The sequence below is a fragment of the Ovis aries genome, chromosome 23 (assembly GCF_016772045.2).
Source record: "Ovis aries strain OAR_USU_Benz2616 breed Rambouillet chromosome 23, ARS-UI_Ramb_v3.0, whole genome shotgun sequence".
NCBI classification, from domain to species: domain Eukaryota; kingdom Metazoa; phylum Chordata; class Mammalia; order Artiodactyla; family Bovidae; genus Ovis; species Ovis aries.
In genome coordinates this window covers 58,399,334-58,421,541 of record NC_056076.1, presented here as the reverse complement: position 1 = coordinate 58,421,541, position 22,208 = coordinate 58,399,334, and the positions used below count along the sequence as shown (strand labels likewise).

Here is a 22,208-nt window from a genome sequence, read left to right as displayed (position 1 = left end):
AAATACAGCTATCCCTGTTCACCAGGGAACCAGGTGTCTGGTTTACACCTAAGGGAAGGTAAGGCAACCACTGGACACTGGTCCAGAACACTCATTTATGGAGGCCACAGCCTCGTCTCGAGAAGAGAAGGCTCCCCTCCTGGGGCCTGACGTGACCCCCTACACAAAAGCCCCTCCCTTCCTTGACTACTCCAGAGATCCCTCAGTTTTCCGCACCCAGAGACAGCCATGCGGTCATCTGACTGGTGTGCCCAGACACGATCCAGAGGAGGCTCAACGCTCGGAGGCCGTTCAAGGCAGGGCACGTGCCTCCCTGCGTCTTCATGGTCCAGAGGGCTGGCACATTCTTCTGCCAGGAAAAGCATTTCAGAGCACAGTCCATGGCGCCTAGAAAACCTGGGCGGGAGCAAAGGCATTATTGCCCACCCTGAAAGCCAGACCAGGCCACACACTGCCCCCTAAACAAGAGGCAAAACCTGCAAGCCAGTGATCCTGGCCGCCTCCCTGCCAGATGCTGCCTCCCTTTGACCGTGGAAAGCTCAGCCCAGTTCTTGTCCCCTCTTGATCTCTCTGTGGCTCTCTGCACTTGGTCTCCCTCCTCTAGGAACCTCGACTTTCCCTAACAGTCTTGATCTGAGATTGGTGCTCACACCATCTCATAACAGAATAGGCTTCCCATCTCAGGCCCCAGGAATGCCAATGCCTGCCCGCCTCCATCGTGTTTCACAGAGGGTTAGGCGAAGGGAAACTTAGACATTGTTGAGAAGTCACACACTCCCTAAAGCCAGCGTGGGGCTTGAAATGGCATCCCTGGGGCTCGCCCAAGAATGAATCGCTTGCAACAACATCCCCAAGAACGCAGAGCGGCAGGGGCAGCAGCAGAGAAAGTTGCCGGCCTTCGAGTTAGTCAGACTCTCCTGGCTCTGAATCTGCCATGTGTTAGCTCTGGGACCTCTGTCAAGGGAATTAACTTCTCTGTGCCCAAATTTCCACACCTGCAGAATGGGAATCAAGGTTGATCTTAGAATCATGGGCTGATCTCAGGAAACAAATGAGAGTGTCACAGCTGCTACCACTCACCAGTTTAAACTCCATTACTTAAAGAACGGTGAATGCTTTCTACTTAATTTATTCCCTTTCATTTAAAACAAATTTAATTTGGCTCATCCCGAGAGCCCATGAAGTGTCTGGAAACAGGAGCCTCCGAAACTCAAGCTGGATCCGGGAGATTCATTGTTTTCTCCAGGACGTCTCTGGGTGCCTCAAACGTGAGCACAAGAATTCCTTGCAGAACTGAAACTCATTCACAATCGAGATCGGGCTTATAAACAAGCTCTGGAAATTTAAGTCAATTTCTTAAATGGAAGAGCGCAATTAGCATTGTGAGGTTCCAGGGGTAAGGAGGAGTTTTTCCGCTGGGGTCGCTCTCAGAGGTGCCTGCCTGGACGGGAAGCTCACCCTCCACCTTAGAGGGATTTTTGCTTAGCAGGAGTGTGTGCGGGCCTACACCTCAAATCCAGCCTCCTCTGGGTTCCACCTTAGAGGGATTTTTGCTCAGCAGGAGCAGGCGCACGCCTACACCTCATATCCAGCCTCCTTTGGGTTCCCCGAGAGGCCACAAGCTCTCAAGGGGAGTCACGAGAGCTGGGCTCTGTCCAGCTCTGCCAGTTCCTTTACCTCTCTGAACCTGTTTCCTCACTTTTTTTTAACCAGAATTTTTTAAATTTGATATGTTCTGGCTGTGCTGGGTCTGCGTTGCACCGTGGGCTTTTCTCTAGTTGCAGTGAGTGGGGGCTCCTCTCCGCTGTGCTGCTCCGGCTTCTCAGCGCAGGAGCTTCTCTTGTTGCCGAGGGAGGGCTTTGGGGCTCCTGGCTTCAGCAGTTGCGGCTCATGAGCTCAGGAGTCTTGGCCCCTGGACTCTAGAGCACAGGCGCAGTGTATTTGTGGCACACAGGCCTACTTGCTTGTCGGCATGTGGGATCTTCCCAGACCAGGGATCGAACCTGTGTCTCACATCGGCAGGCAGATTCTTTACCACTGAGCCATCAGGGAAGCCCTTTCTTCACTTTCAAACCGAGCACACTTTTTGGCAGGGCTGTTGTGAGGTTTCAAGAGCAATATCTGTCAAATATCTGGCCCCAGACCTAATTTGGCAAGCAAGCACAGAACACATTTGGCTATCATTTTTTTTTTTTTCCCCATCTAAATTCCACTTGTGAGTGAACTTAACAGTAGCTACCAGACTGTCTGAAAATAACTGGTCCAGAGAGAAAGCACCCTCTCTGAGCCCCATTTCGCTCATTTGTAAATGAAAAGTATCTTAAACCACAGGAGCAGAGGGAGGATCGGGTTAAACAACGCATGTGGTTGCTTAAGTGGGATCCCTGGACCAGCAGCTTCAGCATCACCTGGGAACCGGTCAGGAAGGCGCAGTCCAGCTCCACCCTAGACCGCCGGAGTCAGAATCCTAGGCGCCTGGGCCCGGGGATCCGGCTGTGACAAGCCCTCTGGGTGACTCTGCTGCTCACCGGGTGTGACAGTGCTTTGCATTTCCGGATATTCCCAGTGGTTATTACTAAGAGCCACGCTCAGTAACTACGAGCCCAGCATCACTGCAAGCCACCCACCAGGACTTCCCTGGCAGCTCAGACAGTAAAGAAATCCGCCTACAATGCAGGGGACCTGGGTTCAATCCTTGGGTCGGGAAAATCTCCTGGAGAAGGAAATGGCTACCCATTCCAGCATTCTTGCCTGGAGAATCCCATGGACAGAGGAGCCTGGTGGGCTACAGTCCATGGGGTCCCAAAGAGTCAGACACGACTGAGCAACTAACTCTATCTTTCTACTTTTAGTAACAGACCATAGAGGAAGAGCCCCTGGGCTGAAGTCCATAGCCATTAACTTCAAGAAGATGTCCTCAAATATTTGTTCATATCCTTCTCATCTAAACAGTGTAGAACAGGGACTTCCCTGGCAGTCCAGCGGCTAAGGCTCGGCACTCCCAATGCAGGGGGCCTATGTTCAATCCCTGGTCAGGGAACTAGATCCCACACACCACACCCAAGAGTCTGCATCCCACATCTAAAAGATTCCACTGCTGCAAGGAAGGTCAAAGACACAGAGTGTTATGCCGATTTCACTTCCTAGAGAGTATAAAAGTGGAAAAAAAAATGTTGTACCTAAGGGTCTCTCCATCTCGATTATTTCCAAACATTCAGGAAGGTGACATTTCACTCTGATGGTACTAAATATAAAATTAAAAAAAAAAAAATGGCTCCAGGCACAGAACCCAGAAATGCCCCATTCTGAGACCACGGGTAACTGTAGCGGCTGAGAAAGCCAAGGTAACCTCAGCGTCCCCATCAGAGAGGGTATTACTTTGGGTGAAGAACCTAAAGCTTCAAGGCCGATTCCTGGCACCACACCTGGTATGTCTGCCTACGGTCTGGCCTTAAAACACAGGCTTGTGGGTTAGCCCTTTCCTGAAATAATTGCATTCGTTTATGCATTCACTTCTGGCTGCACGGGGTCTTCGCTTCCGTGTAGGTCTTCTCTAGGTGTGGCGAGCGGTGGAGGGGAGGGTGGCTGCTCCCCAGCTGCGGTGCGAGGGCTTCTCGTCGAGTTGGCTCCTCTTGATGCAGAGCACAGGCGCCAGGGCGCGTGGGCTCAGCAGCTGCAGCCCCAGGCTCAAGAGCACAGGCTGAGAAGTTCTTGTGCATCGGCTTAGCTGCTCCGAGACACGTGTGCTCTACCTGGACGAACCCATGCCTCCCGCGTTGGCAGGAGAATTCCTCACCACTGAGCCACCAGGGAAGCCTCTGTGGGTCAGCCTCTCAAGCGACGACAGCAACGAAGAGTTCCGATGACTGACTACAGACTCACCCTCAAGCTCACAACCTGCACGTAGCAGGCCCCTGGGGCCCAGCTGGCCTCTGCGAGGTCAGTGCAGCAAGAGGTCTTGGCCAGTTAGAGCCCCCACCCTTCCCTCCTGCTTCTGGTCTCACTGAGAGAACAAGGAAAAGAACAACGAGTTAGGAGGAGGGGGGGACACATTATCTCATTGAATTCCTTCAGCAAACCCCAGTTTATGTCCCCATTTTACACATGCGGAGACTGAGGCTCCTAGAGGTCGAACAACCTGACCAAGCGCAGCGTCAGAAACCAAAGCAGGCTTGAGAAGAGACTGCTAAGCATGCGGTCTTCCTGCCACGTCCACCCTGGAACCTTCTACACTGGCAGCCGGGGAGCAGGGAGTTCTTGTGTCATGTCGGGGGAGAAATAATAGAGGGGTCTGAGGCTGAGAACGATGAAGGCAGGAGGAGAAGGGGACGACAGAGGATGAGATGGCTGGATGGCATCAGCGACTCCGTGGACTTGAGTTTGAGCAAGCTCCGGGAGTTGGTGATGGACAGGGAGGCCTGGCGTGCTGCAGTCCATGGGGTCACAAAGAGTCAGACACAACTGAGTGACTGAACTGAATTGAGGCTCAAGACGGGGCCATCCAAACTGTCCTCTACATGTGATGGGGTCATATGAGAAACAAGAGAGTAAGCAGACTTATTTTCTGAGGCCTCAGAGGACAAACCAGGGCCCAGGAATAGAAAGAACAGGGCAGAGGGCTTGATGCCATGCAGATGGCTGGCAATGAACATTTCCTAGGCCTCCTGATTTGGGGAGGAAGTTAGACAGCGGCCACTAGGTCTTCTCAGCACTTATATCACCCTTATACAAACGTGCTTTTTCCCATTTTTCTCATCGTTGGGGTATTTTTGCCGGTGCTGCTGCTGTTTTTGTTTTAGCCTGAGGATCAGAGCAGGATCTGATAAAGTCATCACTGTGCTTCCACACAGGCTGAGTTCCCTGCACCTCCCTGAGCACGTGCTCCTAGTCTTCCAGTCCAGTCACTGCAATTTTGTTTTGTTTTTTCCCCTCTCTCATTGAGGTAAAGGAAGGACAATTATGTGGACCTAAGGGGCTCTGCCAAAAACTATTCCACGTCTTCTACTTGTGAAAGCGTTAGTTCCTCTCAGTCGTGTCCGACTTTGTGACCCCATGGACTGTAGTCCGCCAGGCTCCTCTGTCCATGGAATTCTCCAGGCAAGAATACTGGAGAGGGTAGCTTTTCCCTTATCCAGGGGAATCTTCCCAACCCAGGGATCAAACCCAGGTCTCCTGCATTGTAGGCAGATTCTTTACCAGCTGAGCCACCAGGGAAGCCCAAGAATACTGGAGTGGGTAGCCTATCCCTTCTCCGGTGGATCTTCCCGACCCAGGAATTGAACCAGGGTCTCCCGCATTGCAGGTGGATTCTTTACCAACTGAGCTATCAGGGAAGCCCAAAAGTAGCAGTTGTTTCCACTCTACTTGTGAGGCTATTCTTATTTCAAAATGTGTGTGTGTGTGTGTGTGTGTGTGTTTGCCCTGCCATATGGGCAGGTGGACAGGAAGGTAAACTCTTGATTTTTTCACTGGAACACAACCCACTGTGATTTATGCCCACGCAGCCTCATGCTGCGCTGCACTGGGCGGTCTGTTCTGCTCCAGTCCCCTCGGGTTGCACACTCAGGCCCCTGGTGTCAGCTTGTATGTAAACCGATTTGCTCGGTGCTGCCAGGAAGGTCCTGTGAGCCACTTGTATAGCTGTGACACTGAAAACAGACGCCGTGCTCACGGGAAGGTCCCTTGGAGAAGGACTACAGTGAAACCCAATTGCTGTTCTGACCCAGACTTTCCGTCACGCAAAGACACACTGGGTAACTGTACCCAAGAAAGAAAGTGGCATTTTCATCGACCTCGCCTGTGAACACTCGGATAAGAAACAAACCCTGACCGGTGGAGAGCAGAGACCCACCCTCCCAGCTGGCTTTCAGAGCTGCCGGGCACCACCAGACCCCAGCCCTGCAGGGACTGTTTCCCGACAGTGCCAGCTAAGTCACCTCTCGTGAGTTTGTTAACACGCCTGCTTTCTCCTCCGCTCGGGGTCCCTGATGGTGAGACGGGCGCACAGCCCGTCGGCTGGACTCCGCTTCCTGGCCCGCTCCCCGCCGGCGCCCTCAGAGGCAGGCTCCCGTAGGCGGCCGGAGGCTCCTCGGGCTCCAGTGATGTCTGGTGGTCCGACCCCCGCCCGGTGGCGGCCACGTAGACGGTTCCCGCCAGTGGGAGGGTGAGGCCCAGGAAGCTGAGGACCCTGCAGGGAGATGACACAGGTGTGACCGTGCCTAGAGCACGCGGGCACCGCGGTGAGACACAGAGAAAACAGCGCAGGAGAAAGCCCGCTCCACCGCTCCTAAACGTGGGCAAGCGGTGACACTTCTAAGGATTAGGAGTGGCTTCCCGAGAAAAAATAATGAAAGACATTACAAAGGCGAAGATGAGCGGATTTCACTAAACTCCTCATGATGATTGTAAATTTAAAAAAACAAACACCATAACAAACAAAAAGCAACCAAGACACTGAGGAAGATATCTGCAGCTGATACGACTAAGGAGTGACGTCCTTCCTCCAGAGAAAGAACTTTAAAAATCAGTAAGAAGGCAGCTCACACAGACACGGAAGAGGGGACGGAGAGAATGAGTGGCAGCGAGCCTGAGAAAGGAAGCCCTCATCGCCAACTTCTTGGTGTGAATCAGGTCCATTTCTGTATCAGATGGGCACTAGTGTTTACAAAGGGAGCTTGGGCGGCTGGGTGATGATACAGACACGGGCGTCTCTCACTGCAGCAGCGGAATGAGGTTTGCAGGGAAGCTCTTTACCAGAAGACCTGAGCTCTGGGCCAGCAAGCCCACTGCCCTTAGTTTGCCCTAAGGGACCATGTCAGGCGCAACTGAGACTTCACAGGCACATCTGCAGAGGTGTCTGGGTGAGAAGCAATGCCTCAAATAAAAGAAATGCAGGGGCTTCTCTGGTGGCTCAGTGGTAATGAACCTGCCCGCCAATGGAGGAGACACGGCTTCAATCCCTGATCCAGGAGGATCCCGCCTGCCGGGGAGCAGCTAAACCGTGCGCCTCAGTACCGAGCCTGTGCTCTTGAGTCTGGGAGCCACAGCTACCGGCCCAAGCGGCCCAGAACGTGCGTCGGCACCAAGATGAGTCCCAAGCCAGAGCTCTGTGACCAGAGAGTAGCCCCACTTGCTGAAACTGGAGGAAAGCCCTCGCAGCAACAAAGACAGCACACCAAACTTATATATATACACAGACATGAGAAACTCATCTTCAGGGGTCAAGTGATAGAAACAGGAGTAACCGGGGACAGGACACTTTTCTCAGTGATCCCCAAAGCCCATCACTTGGGTGTGGCTGGCTTTCTCTGGAACACATTCGAATTTTCTTGTTAAGGTAACAGAGAGCACTGGACAGACGTCACTCAATGAACGACAATGAAATGGCCGAGCGCAGCCGGTGAGCAGCCGTTGATGAAACAGCCCAGCACATACATCGCAGCCCGCGGCCTGGGCGGTGTGTACTCACAGACACAGGGCCGCAAACGTGTCCAAGGGGAACAATCCAGTGGCACACCTGGCCACACCCCCACCAGACGAGGAGGAAGAGTTCACTGCCAAGAGTGGGAGAGAAGGAGCCCAGAACGAAGCCTTTCTGAATCTTAAAATATCTACCAAGAGAAAGGAGAGAAAAAAAAACAGATTGCGTTAGTAATACTTTGCTGCTGCTGCTGCTAAGTCGCTTCAGTTGTGTCCAACTCTGTGCAACCCCATAGATGGCAGCCTACCAGGCTCCGCCGTCCCTGGGATTCTCCAGGCAAGAACACTGGAGTGGGCTGCCATTTCCTTCTCCAATGCATTAAAGTGAAAAGTGAAAGTGAAGTCGCTCAGTCGTGTCTGACTCTTAGCGACCTCATGGACTGCAGCCTACCAGGCTCCTCCGTCCATGGGATTTTCCAGGCAAGAGTACTGGAGTGGGGTGCCATTGCCTTCTCCGAGTAATACTTTACTTTGCAATAAAAACTTGATACTTTTCCAAGAGCTTTCATAGTTATCATTTCAAAATCAAATCTTGACATTACAAAGAGCATCTGGCTTTAATATATCTGATTTACAGGTGGGGAAATTAGAGCTCAAAGATGCTGAAACTCAGAGCCCTAGGCACCATAAGCTCAGCTGGAGGTGGACCGTGGGTTCTCTGTATCCTCAGCCTGCCCAGGCTCTGCATCTTTTCCCAGCTCCTGGCACAGGGAAAGACAGTCCATGGAGACCCCATTGCTGGCTCAAATCTTTCTGTGAGCAGGTCCCCACAAGAGAGAAAAATGCAACACGAGATGGAAAAATAGGATGCTACGAGCTAGGGAAAGGTGAGTCTGAGTCTGAAGATAAGAGGCACCAGCCGAGGACACAGCTGATCGAGCACCGATGGCTCAGAGGTGGAGAATCTGCCTGTGGTGCAGGAGACTCGGGGCTGACCCCTGGCTCGGGAAGATCCCCTGGAGAAGGGAATGGCAACCCACTGCAGTCCTCTTGCCTGGAGAATCCCGTGGACAGAGGAGCCTGGCGGGCTGCCGTCCATGGGGTCACAGAGAGTTGGACACTAAGTGACTGAGCGTGAGCACGAATTAGTCTCCACGAGAAATAGTTTGTCAAAATATTACTGGTGACACTGGGGAACAGAGGCCTCAAATGCTAGCGTGACACAGAATTACCTGGAGGGCCCAGTAAATAGACTGCTCCCTGCCTCCCCTCACTACCTAAGAATGTACACTTCTAACATTCCTGGGAGCTCCTGCTGCTAATTGGAATGCATCCTTTCAGAACCCCAGGTTGGGAAGATCCCCTGGAGGAGGACATGGCAACCCACGCCAGTATTCTCCCCTGAAAAATCCCATGGACAGAGGAGCCTGGTGGGCTAAAGCCCATGGGTCGCAAAGAGTCGGATATGACTGAGCGACTAAGCACGGCAGCTTGAGAACACCAGACCAGGGGACTTGCAAACTCTCAGCAAAGGATGGAGCACGCAGTGTGGTCTCATGGAAGAACAACACTAAGGACTTCCCTGGTGGCCCAGCGGTTAAGCATCTGCCTTGCCGTGCAGGGCACGCAGGTTCAATCCCTGCTCGGGGAACTACGATCCCACGTGAATCAGAGTGACTAAGCCCCCAGGCCACAGAGAGATCTCACAGGATGCAGGGAACATCCTGCATGCCACAGCTAAGGCCCAAGGCAGCCAACCAAACACATTTTTAAATAAACACGATATTATAGCAACACTGTTATAAACAAGGAAAAAAACACGGCCATTAAGTGCCCACTCGCTCTGAGACACGCCTGGGTCATTGTTTTTAATCTGTCAACATCTCTAGAAGGAGCCATTGTTTACCTTCTTTTACAGACAAGGAAGGTTCTCCTTAAATAACTTCATGACCTTGAGCGTAGTGGTTAAGAGCACAGGGTCTGCAGCGTGGGAGTCCACCTCCGCCCTGACTATCTGACCTTGGGCGAGTTAGCTGAACCTCTCTGTGTCTCGGTTTCCCTCCTGGTGAAGTGGAGGTAACAGTACTGACATCACACGGTTGTTCTGAAGATTAAGCGGAGCCCCAGTTCTAAAGCACTTAGAGAGTGCCCGCCATTGAGTCAGAGCTCGGTAAATGCTGGCCGTCTTTATGACGATCGCCGCTGAGGGGCAGGGCCAGAACTCACCCCAGGCCTGCGGGAACTTGAAGGATGCGGTCTTTTCCTCCCCTCAGACTACCCCAGCTTGCCACACTACCAGGCTTGCGTTCAGAAGTGTGGGGTTCACACCACCTTGCTGTGTGACTCTGGGCCAGTCCCTTCCCCTCTCTGGGTCTCTCTCTCTCACGTGTGTAACGAGGAAGCGTGGGTCGAACAGAATGTACTCTCGTGCGCCTTCCACCTCCCGGATCCACTGTTCCCATGAGAGTGACCAGAGGGTTTCTGGAATGTCCAAACAGGCCACTTACAGGTTAACAATGTGTGAGTCCTTGCGAGTCTTCCTGTCACCTGTTAGGGGTGGAGACGGGGAGCAAGAGCTGCCCGGTGGTGCTCAGCCCCGGCCAAGCGCGAGGGGCTCGGTCAGAGGTCCCAAGGGCCAGGGCAGCGGATTCCTCATCATCCGAGTCCAGGTGCTCCCGAGCTACGTCCTGGCGGTACTTCCCCAATAAACGCTGACACTGAAAAAAAGGGTACTGACCCACTGACGCAGCTATTCCCCTCGGAAGCTCTACCCTAACTTCAGTATTTCTCTTTGGCGGTGCTGGGTCCTCGTTGCTGCTCCGGCTTTTCCTCCTGCGTCTAAATCATGGAGAAGGGGCAATAGACGTCACCTCCGCGGTCCCAGGGGAACCCCTAACCACAGGGTCAGCAGTTCGTCTGTGGATGAAATCTGACGGGTTGGGCAGCAGAGTCCAGACTCTGAAGGACACGGGAGACCTAGGTCCTCACTGCCGAGTGGTCAGAACTACAAGATGATAACCTCTTTGTCCACAAGGTGACCACTGTCCCTCCCCAGCCCCAGACACATTCCAGGCCTCAGCCACTAACTATGACGCTCCTGGATCAGCTCTGCACCATCAGCACACCACTCAGTAGTTCGGCGGTGAGTTTTTGACCTCTAAATAGCTCTGTGTGTGCGTCAGTCACTCAGTCATGTCTGACTCTTTGTGACCTCATGGACTATAGCCCACCAGGCTCCTTTGTCCATGGGATTCTCCAGGCCAGAATACTGGAGTGGGTTGCCATTCCCTTCTCCAGAGGCTCTTCGTGACCCAGGGATTGAACCCGGGTCTCTTGCATTGCAGGCAGATCCTTTACCGTCTGGGCCACCAGGGACGACTTAAATAGCTCTGGCCCAACCCCCAAACCCAAAGAGTGTTGGAAGTGTGCGCGTGTGTGCATGCTGGGGGAGATCTCAGCAAGGCCTGAGCTTGGTCACACTGGAGGCATCATCCGCTCAGGCCACCAGGCACCAGCCCACCCCTTCCATGTGGGGCCTGAGTTAAGAGTACACAGGGGCTTCTGCAGGACCCCAGCCCCCCTGGTTTCAGCCCCACCCCTTTTCTTCTCTCATGCTCTGTTCCTGGCCCACCAACTGCCTTACGGGCAGATTAGCAACTAAATGAGGAGCTAGGTATCAGGTAGTGTTCCGGATTAAATTGTGTCCACTGGTTCAAACCCTAATGCCTCTGCCTCTACCCCAGGAACTGTTCAGTCTGGTAACACTGTGAACATGACCTTATTCGGAAACAGAGTCTTCGCAGAGGAAATCAACTTAAGACGAGGTCACACTAGGCTGGGCTTCCCAGGTGGTGCTAGAGGTAAAGAACCCACCTACCAATGCAGGAGACAGACACAGGTTCGATCCCTGGGTCAGAAAGATCCCCTGGAGGAGAGCAACCCACTCCAGTATTCTCACCTGAAGAATCCCATGCGTAGAGGAGCCTGGCAAGCTACAGTCCATGGCGTTCGGAAAGAGTTGGACACAACTGAAGCGACTTAGCATGCACGTATGCATACTAGGTTAGAGTAAGTTCTAAATCCAGTGTCTCTGGTGTGTTTATACAAAGAAGAAAACTCAGACACAGAGAGGTACACAGGGAACAATCCTACATGACGACGGAGGCAGGGATGTAGGTGATGCCTCGTAAGCCTTCCAGTTGGTGGTCCTTTGCTACCTGTGCCCTTGGAAACGGAACACACTAAGTGGCGTGGAAATACACAGAAGGGAACAGTCAGGGAACTAGCCCAAATCTAGGTCTGTGATGATCACACCTAGGTTTTCTCCATACCTTCTGGTGCTCCACATTCTCATTCTCAGGAACTCACATAAAGTCTGTTGGTTAAAATTTTATAACGTCCTGAGGGTCCCTTGGACAGCAAGGAGGTCAAACCAGTCCATCCTAAAGGAGATCAGTCCTGAATATTCATTGGAAGGACTGATGCTGAAGCTGAAGCTCCAATACTTTGGCCACCTGATGCGAAGAACTGACTCATTGCATAAGAAATTGAGGCTGGGAAAGATTGAGGGCAAGAGAAAGGGGCAACAGAAGAAGAGATGGTTGGATGGCATCACTGACTCAACAGACAAGAGTTTGGGCAAACTCCGGGACGTAGTGAAGGACAGAGCAGCCTGGCATGCTGCAGTTGCAAAGAGCTGGACATGACTTAGCGACTAAAAATCAACAGATGGCAGCCACACTACGCAGATTTTTGCCTAAAAAACGATACATTCTGATCTGCCCAGAATATTTCCCCCATTCCCTGCTGTACTACAGACTCATTTCATCTTGGTTCGTCTGCCAGGGTCTTCCCCTGGGTTGACTCCCTGCCCTCCTGCTCTAGATGAATAAAATCTGCACAGCCAGCCACTGCTGAGCTGGTTTCCTCCATGTCTGTAGCAGAAATATTGGCAACTCCATCAAAAAGCTTTATGGAATAGCTGGTAAATCCTTTCCAGATGGGGACCTTTTCCCCTGGGCTCAGATGTTCCCATTTCTACCTGCTGCCTCTGCGCAGAAGCTGGATAAACAGCCTGGCAGAGAGTTCCACTAATACGTTCACCAAGTCGGCTGTGCTCACCCGAAGCAGGGCCCTTCCTTTCTCTAGTTATTCAAAGAGAATCATCAGAACATCTTCGTACTGATAACGATTTCTAACCTTCCATTCTATTCTTATATCCTCTCTGGCTAAAAAGCTTAACATTAGGCAGAAAAACTAGACTAACTGATGAATTTCTGAATAATAATGACTATTAACTCATTACAGAGTGTTCACTAGATATGCTAATGTAATAACAACTTTGAAAATCTGTCTTGGCCTCTAGGGTATTTATGGCTTATCCAACAAGAATTGAAATTTAAGTTTGATATACAACAACTAGTTTTCTTTTTTAAAAAAAGTAAATAATGTTATAGTATCTCTTTTTGCAGATAACATGACCTTGTACATAACAAATGTTAAGGACTACACTAAAAACCCTCTAGAAATAATAAATGAATTCAGCAAGGTTATGGACATGGGACCAAAATGCAAAAATCACTTGTATTTCTATACACTGCTGCTGCTAAGTCGCTTCAGTTGCGTCCGACTCTGTGCGACCCCATAGACGGCAGCCCACCAGGCTCCCCCGTCCCTGGGATTCTCCAGGCAAGAACACTGGAGTGGGTTGCCATTTCCTTCTCCAATGCATGAAAGTGAAAAGTGAAAGTGAAGTCGCTCAGTCGTGCCCGACTCTTAGTGACCCCATGGACTGCAGCCTACCAGGTGCCTCCATCCATGGGATTTTCCAGGCAAGAGTACTGGAGTGGGGTGCCATTGCCTTCTCCAATAGCAATGATCAAATCAAAAACGAACCTAAGAAAAATGATCCCAGCAGATGCAAACGGTTACATATAGAATGGATAAGCAACAAGGTCCTATGTATAGCACACGGACCCATACAGTGATAATGGTTTTCTTTTTAATACCACCTGAAATACTTGGTTTAGAGAGAGAGGTAACATACCTGAAGTTGTTGGGATAATCACAAATTCAGAGGAGAGTTTAAAATTATCAAAAGCTGACTGCAATATCAACACTTAAAAGAGGGCCTTTAGGAACTTCTTGGTGGCACAGTGGATAAGAACCCACCTGCCAACGCAGGGGACTCAGGTTCAGGCCCTGGTCTGGGAAGATTCCACATGCCTTGGAGCAGCTAAGCCCGTGTGTCGCAGCTACTCAGCCCAAGCATCGCAACTACGGAAGCCCGCGAGCCTAGAGCCTGAGCTCCACAAGAGAAGCCACAGCGGCGAGAAGGGGTGGTCCCTGCTCGCCACAGCTAGAGAAAGCCCGTGCAAAGTAACGGAGACTCAGCGCAACCAAAACTGCAGATGAATTAATTATTTTTCAAAAAGAGGGTCTTGGGCGACTTCCCCGGACTCCAGTGGCTAAGACTCCGAGCTCCCAGTGCAGGGGGCTCGGGTCCAATCCCTGGTCAGGGAACCGGACCCCACGTGCTGCAGCTGAGAGCTCAGATGGTGCGAGAATCCATGATCCTGCGCGGCTCCACTAAGAACCGGCACAGCCGAATAAACAATTTTCTAAAAAAGGCTTTTAATAATGTGTGTGACATTGTAATACCATAAGAAATATATATTCAGTCTTCATCCCCTGTTCCTGCTGCGGAGCTCCTAAAGCCCGTGGAATTTCCTGAGTGGTGGGCGGGAAGAGCATCTGTTGTTATTCATTATCAGCCCCTTTCAACCACACTTGAGTTCAGGCCACTACAGTGACTGGGGGAGGAGAGGAGCCGGCTGTCAGAAACCACCCATGCGCGAGGGTTGGGGTTCCAGCCCCGTCCCATTCTCCAGGGAGGAGAGAGGGGGGCTGGGGACTGAGTCGTCGCCAGTGGCCAGCGATGGAATCAATCACACCTACATGATGGACCCGCCACACAAACTCTAAACAAGGGGGTCAGAGAGCTTCCAGGCTGATGAACTAACTCCCCGAGGGCCTGGGAGGGCAGGCACCCTGAGAGGGTGCGTACTATCTACACCCCTTCCCCTGAGCCTTGCCCTCTGCCTCTCTCCCGTTCGGCTCTTCCTGGGTTTTGCCATTATAACAGCGGTCCCCAACCTTTCTGTCACCAGAAACCAGTTTCCTGGAGGATAGCTTTTCCTTGGAGTTGGGGGGCAGGGCACAGGTTCAGGTGGGGAGTGATGGGATGAAGCAGGCAAGGCTTCATACCCCGCCCCTCTCTGCTCCCCTCCTGCTGTGTGGCCTAATGGGGAACAGGGTCCTGTGCTTTATAATAAGTCGGTAATAATAAGTCATGTGTTCCCCTGAGTTCTGTGAGCCGTTAGAGCAAATGATCAAATGTGGGGAGGGTTTGATTGGGGGAATGAATCAGAGGAACCACCCCAGAGAGGAAGTGTGTGCGCTAAGCTGCTTTGGTTGTGTCTGACTCTTTGTGACCCTAAGAACCGTAGTCCAGCAGACTTCTCTGTCCACGGGATTCTCCAGGCGAGAACACTGGAGAGGGTTGCCACGCCCTCCTCCAGGGGATCTTTCCCACCCAGGGACTGAACCTACGCCTCTCATGTCTTCCGCACTGGCAGGTGGGTTTTTTACTACTAGCACCACCTGGGGAGCCCCAGAGAGGACGTGGGGAACAAATCGGAGCCCTGGGATCCCCTGCTTTGCAGGCCAGTTGGGCAGAAGTAATGGGGGAACTCGGGACCCACTCCTTACAATTGGCATCTGAAGCAGGTTGCCGCCGTGCAGAACTGAGCCCTTAAGCTGTGGGGTCAGCACCACCTTCAGATACTCAGTGTCACACCACATAGTGTGACGAGGAAGCCCACACATTTGGTGCTGGAAGTTTCTGGGTGTAGAGAGAGAGTGTTCTCCTTTTAAAGTGACACATTAGTTCTTATTCAGATAACCAGCTCAAGTACAAAAGGCACTAGTGGTAAAAAAAAAAAAAAAAAAAAATCGTAGGTTTTAAAACTCTTCCTTTGAAAATTTTGAAAGAGTTCAAGGAAGCCAAGCCGGTTTCCATGTGGACTAAAATGTTTTCATTCTGGTGGCTAAGGGCAGAGAGTCAGGGCCAGACTCAACGCCAGGGCCCAGCCCTCTGCACAGAGGAAGAGACTGGAGCCGGGGGAATTAAGTGATTTGCCCAGGATCACACAGCTGGGAGGTGACAACCAGGACCAAATGCTGGCCTCTTCACGCTAACCCATCACAACACACTGGCTTCTCACAATCCCAGTTCAGAATGACCTGCCGGCCTTGGCACCTGACCTACTTCTGCAGGTGGTCCACAGCAAAGAACACACACAGTATGGAAACCAGATGCCACCCAGTGCCTTTCTTCAGACCTAGCCTGGCAGCTGAGGGTGAGGGAAGAGAAGGCTTAAAATGTTATTATTAATACATGAAGATTCAGCTCCTACCTTCTCTTTAATGTCTTTCTCCTTCTTATCCATGCCCTTCCCATCCTCCTCCACCACTCCCAAGGTCCCTAAACTCCATTAGTCTCGGTTTATTGAATTTATCAGGATGAAAGCTTGGTTCAATCCCAAGAGAATGGCCAGGCGGCTCCAAGAGGCTGGGGGTCTTCAAATCTGATGCGTGTTCCCTGGCACTTACCCGTCTGAGACATGGCAGTCACGTCCTCTTCAGTGCAGGAGTCGGGCACACACACTCCCACGCTGTAGTCAGCTCCATCTTGCCTCTAAGGGTTAATGCAGCCGATTATTTAAAAAGCAGCCCCCAGTGTGGGACAGTCTGCCCCAGTGCCGCTCTCTCCTGTATTACAGGTCATTGAGTTAATTCGTACAATTTCTGACAAACTTGCCAACTTGCCATTTCTTCGCAGCAGGACATCGTGTATCAAGTAAAGATTGTATTAATACATCAAGCCAATAATTAGAATGCCAGTTCCAATAAAGCAAAGATCAAATTATAAACAAAAATTGCTGGGATGCTTCTTCTAAGCATGCAACTTACAGGATTGTATAGCTCTGACCTTTTGTTCTGATATCAAAGCCATTAATCTGATTTGAAAATAGGGTATGACTTTTGTACTCCCTGATTAAACCCTCAAGCCATCATTGTCAAATTCTCAGCACAACCAGTAAAGCTGGGTGCTACTCTGTGTGTCTCCAAAGGTTAACCATTGTTAAGACAATTTTACAGCATTAACATCAGAGAGCTTGGATTTCGTGTCATTATTTTATACTACTGTCATTAGCCAAACAGTAATGCATTTTCTTTTAGTGTTGTACGGCATGCGTGAGTATATCTTTGTATTTAATAAGAGGTTGTGCTGTTCCTAGTTTTTTCTCCCCCCAGAAGTAAAAGAACTAACATGCTTTGAAGATAGTCAGCCCTGTGACCCTACTTGGTGATGTATTCATAAAGGGCTCATGCATTTGCTAGGACAGCTTCAGATTCCTGTCTTGGAGCTCTGTTTCTGGAAAAGGACTATGGGTAACTGGGAGTCCACTTCCCTTTGGTATTCCAAACACTGCCGGTGAGTAAGGAGTTAACACTGACCTTGGGTTCCCCACAAAGATCAGTCAGGGGTCTTGTCCCTGCATGAGGTGGGAGGAACACATGAAGCCCTGTTCAGCCTGCGGACAGCTATCTCCTATACCTCCACACTCAGGACATGCAAGAAAGTCTCTGCCAACTGTTTAAAATTTAACTTTCTGCAAAACACCTTAATAGCTTTTTTGGTTTTGAATGAAGATAAGCAATCAGTCCAGGGGGTCGGAAAGAGTCAGACACGGACTGAGCGAACACACACACACACACACACACACACAGGCTGAGCGAACACACACACGCAGGAATGTACCAGGTTTCCATCACGAGCCTCCGGTCCGCGCGTGCTTGAAGGGCGCACGCGCAGACGCCCCGCTCACCTGCTCCACGTGGAGCTTGCAGTAGCGGCCCCGGAAGCGCCCGGCAGGGCCGCGGGTGGAGAGACACTCGCTGTAAGAGCCCAGCCTGTCCACGTTTCCATCAAGAACGTTGCTGCCCACCTTCCCGACGGAGTCATACACTGCGTTCCAAACAGAAGAAGTGGGCAACGTTAGCGTCCTCGCGTCACTTTCCAATGAGTTCATCAGCACTCAGCTCGCCCTTCCAAACCTCTAAAACTTAAAGGAACCAAGAAAGGAGAGAGAGAGTATTTCGGTAACACTCTGGAGCCTGCATTCTTCGTCCGTAGCCCCTCTCTTCGCAGCAGAGAACCACGATGTATATTGTCGTGCTCGATTTGTTGCTAAAAAAAGATGACGACTTTGCATTCATGCTCTGGGGGAGTAGGAAAGATGTAACTAAAACTGGTAGCTTTCCTCTCTCCTCTGTACACCCAGGAGAAAATACTCTTTAAAAATTTTTGTATACAATTTCGTAGGATCTTATTCTGGAGAGAGGTTTTTGTTTGTTTGTTCGTTCGGTTTCTAATCTTGGGAGCAAAAAAGTGCAGTAATCAAGCCCCACAGTTCATGGCTCTTAGCCCTGGTCCTATGAAATTCCTACTTGGTTTGTTTGTGCTCCTATTTCCCCCTTCATTTCAAATAATTTGTTCCCTTTCCTCTTTCTTCAACTTTCCCTTTCTCTTTTTCCTCCCCCAATTCCACCAACCGTGATGTTTGATATGTACCATCTCATTTGTAGTGTTCTTGTCTTCCATAAGTCTACTTGTCATTTATGTAAAAGGCTTTCTGCTTCAGATTTCCTGTTTCCACAGTTTGGTACTATTTATGGTGTTACTACAGTGATTTTGGAGCCCCCCAAAAATAAAGTCTGACATTGTTTCCCCATCTATTTCCCATGAAGTGATGGGACCAGATGCCAAAATTAAAAGACGCTTGCTCCTTGGAAGGAAAGTTATGACCAACCTAGATAGTGTATTCAAAAGCAGAGATATTGCTTTGCCAAGAAAGGTCTGTCTAGTCAAGGCTATGGTTTTTCCTGTGGTCATATATGGATGTGAAAGTTGGACTGTAAAGAAAGCTGAGCGCTGAAGAATTGATGCTTTTGAACTGTGGTGTTGGAGAAGGATCTTGAGAGTCCCTTGGACTGCAAGGAGATCCAACCAGTCCATTCTAAAGGAGATCAGCCCTGGGTGTTCTTTGGAAGGAATGATGCTAAAGCTGAAACTCCAGTACTTAGGCCACCTCATGCAAAGAGCTGACTCATTGGAAAAGACCCTGATGCTGGGAGGGATTAGGGGCAGGAGGAGAAGGGGACGACAGAGGATGAGATGGCTGGATGGCATCACGGACTCCATGGACATGAGTCTGAGTGAACTCCGGGAGATGGTGATGGACAGGGAGGCCTGGCGTGCTGCGATTCATGGGGCGCATTCATGGGGTCGCAAAGAGTCAGACATGACTGAGCAACTGAACTGACTGAACTGGACTGATGGTGTTACTGTGTCCAGAGCTTCTAACTATGGTATAATAATTCATCACCGTCTTACACTTTGCTGTTCTCTGAGTGGTGGACACATAGACGGTCTGTAACCCACAAAAACACGGGGACAAAGTCCTCACAGGTGTCCCCATATAAACTTACATGAGGCTTTAGTTCAGATTTACACCCCGTGGGGGCTTCCCAGGTGGCGCTAGTAGTAAAGGACCCACTTGCCAATGCAGGAGACGGAAGAGGTTCGTGTTCCCTCCCTGGGTCAGAAAGATCCCCTGGAGGAGGGCATGGCAGCCCACTCCAGTGCTCTTGCCTGGAGAATCCCATGCACAGAGGAGTCTGGGGGGCTACAGTCCATGGGGTCACAATGAGTCGGACACAAGTTACACAAATACTGTGTAAATCCCACCAGACCGTGTTCCAGAGTGACTGCCCCGGACTATATCCTCAGGAATGCTGATTCCTCTCTGCGTGGTCCAGCTTTCCCATCTGTGGCAATTGATAGATATAAAATGATACCCAATTGCTTAGATTTTTGTTTCTCTAATTACAAATAAGTCAGGATATTTTTGTTCAAAATATCTAAGCCATTTCTGTTTTCTCTTCTATAAAGTACCTGCTTATATCCTTTGCCCATTTCTTAATGAATTTTCTTTTTTGATTTGCAAGAGCTCCTGATTATTGTGCACACTGGTCCTTGTCTACCTGAGTCATCAAATATGCCCTCAGTTATCTGGGAGTTTTTCTTTTATCTATAATGTCCTTTATCTGATAGAAATCCATTCTTTTGAGACTGTAATTTTTGTTCTATTCTTGAACAGCCTTTGTTCTAGCCAATACTGATGACGTAATTTGCAGGACTAACACAAAAGGAAAATACAGGGCCTCTTGTTTAAAAATTAATTAAGCATTTCAAGATGGTGACAGAAAATCACATTAAAGAAAGCGTGGGGCCCCTTTAAATGTGGGGCCCTGTGTGACTGCAAAGGTCTCATGTCTATGAGGCCAGTCCTGGTTCTAATACCAGCACTGTATGGTTTTTATTATTTCGTATTTGAAGTATATTGAGTATTAAGCCTTTAGTCATCTTTGCAAAGTTGAGCCACTTAATGTTTGTGAACTGCTAGTCATTCATACAAATTTCAGAAAATTCATGTTCAGAAAAATTCAGGAAATTTTTAGAAATTGCAAAAAAATTCAAAAAAAAATTATTGAGTGCTTCAAAATATCCAACTAGAATACTGATTGAAATTGCTTCAAACTTATAGGTTGTTTGGGGGAAACAGGCATCATTTTTGTATCAAGCTATCACTGGATGTCACACAATTTACTAAAATCATCTTTTGTGTCCTTATTTATAATTTTATATTTTTCCATGATAATCTTAAAACTTACAGGGACTTTCCCTGGTGGTCCAGTGGTTAAGACTCCATGCTTTCACTGCAGGGGCCATGGGTTCAATTCCTGGTAGAGGAACTGAGATCCCATGGGCCGAGCTGCATGGCCAGAAAAAAAAACAGTTTACCTAAACGTTCCTAGATAGTATATAGTTTGCTATTTTCCTTGGTGTTTTAATTTCAATAGTTTCCAACTGATTGTTGCTTGTGTGGAAAATTGCTATCAATTTTTGTAATTTGTTCTGGAACCCGGAGATTTTGTTGAACTTTCTCAATAGTTCTATGGCCTTACTTATTTCTCTCTAATCGTTGGACCACTTTTTTCCCCCTTTTTCTAGTTTTGGAATCAAAGTTATAGCCAAATTTATAAAGTGAGTTGGGCAGCTTTCACACTTTTTATTTTCGGGAACAACTGTAACTTCCCAGGTGGCACTAGTGGTAAAGAACCTGCCTGCCAATGCAGGAGACGTAAAAGACGAGGGTTCAGTTCCTGGGCTGGGAAGATCCCCTGGAGGAGGGCATGGCACCCCACTCCAGTATTCTTGCCTGGAGAATCCCAGGAACAGAGAAGGCTGGTTGTCTGCAGCCTATTGGGTCAACAAAGAGTCAGACACTACTGAATAAACTTAACACACAACACACATAATTATAACTGGTTGTTAAGGGTTATGACGGTGGTGATGGTGGAGGGAGGGTGTTGCGTATGTCTACAAAGTGGTAACAAGAGGTAGATTTGCGGTGATGAATACCTGTGTCTTGATTGTGGTATGAGTCACACGGATCTACACACGTGTCATTTTAGCACATTTTAGAACTGTACACATGCATTGTACCGATGTCAGTTTCTGAGGCACAGGGAGCTCAAGTCACTCGCCCAGGGTCACGTTGTTGTTAGGTGACAAGACAGTGAGAAATCTGAAGCACAGAGATGATAAGTACTACACACTACGGTACAAATCTACTTCTTTTTAGTTGCTAGCAAGAATCAGAGCTGAGCATTCACACTAGCAAATAAGAATCAGAGCTATCTGTTCAAATTCATTTTAATCTTAACCTATAAGTTTTTGCCCTCTAAAATACACAAAAAGACCCTGTTTTGGTTGTCAGTTCTTTCTGTAACTAAAGACGCTGCTCTTCCTTAGAATGAGTGGGGAGAAAACCCCTAATACAGTTGGGCAAATCACACAGCATTTCTGTCTCTGTGTTTACTGATAACTGGGCTCCTGAGATTTAATGCAGAAATCAGGTTGAAGCAATTGCATTTTGCTTACATGAGTGCTTTTTAAGAAAGTAGTTTGTTATTTTGAAGACTTCCTGGCCATAACTGGGAAGATGGTCCCTGCTGAGCTGCCGAAGGTAACCTGACCTTCACCTTGAACCTCTTCTGTTCTGCTGTGCTGGCTTCTTAGGCTTAACAGTGGGTGTCTGATGTCACTGGCCTCTTTTTTATGGTTCTGGGTTATTGCTAGAATGAGTATAACTGACTCTTCCCTTTTCCCTCCCGTGAGAGTGACTCTCCTCAGCTCTGACCACACTCAGAACCTTAGAGCTGGCGTCCACGGTCACTTACAGCCAGTGATCATCTTTTAAGCTAAACAGCCTGGATCACAAGATTGACCAAGTCCCTCCCCTCCTTACAACACCTCCAAGGCACCATGAACAAAAGTTAAAAGGTGACTGTCAAGGGAGAAGATGTATCTACTGTATTAATAACTTGGATAAAGAATTGTATTCAGAAAAAAAAAAAATTGTATTCAGGACCTCCATGGTGGTCCAGTGGGAGAAAAATCCACCTGTCAAAGCAGGGGACACAGGTTCAATCCCTGGTTCGAGAAGACTGTACATGGTGGGGAACAGCTAAGCCCGTGAGCCAGTACCGAACTCACTCGCCTTAGAGCCATGCTCCCCCGCGAGAGAGGCTGCTGC

The 22,208-nt window shown here is 49.6% G+C and overlaps 1 protein-coding gene across 1 annotated transcript in view; it reads right to left on the bottom strand.

The window, feature by feature from the left end:
• LOC101116529 (O-acyltransferase like protein-like) overlaps positions 1-22,208 on the bottom strand; it is a 65,202-nt gene that overhangs the window by 30,305 nt on the left and 12,689 nt on the right. Inside the window, exons 2-6 of the mRNA XM_042239132.2 lie at positions 17,373-17,512; positions 16,093-16,177; positions 7,469-7,610; positions 5,937-6,187; positions 217-396 (exon numbers count right to left, since the gene is read on the bottom strand). Coding sequence (XP_042095066.1) covers positions 217-396; positions 5,937-6,187; positions 7,469-7,610; positions 16,093-16,177; positions 17,373-17,512 — 798 coding nt within the window. The remainder of the gene's footprint in view (positions 1-216; positions 397-5,936; positions 6,188-7,468; positions 7,611-16,092; positions 16,178-17,372; positions 17,513-22,208) is intronic.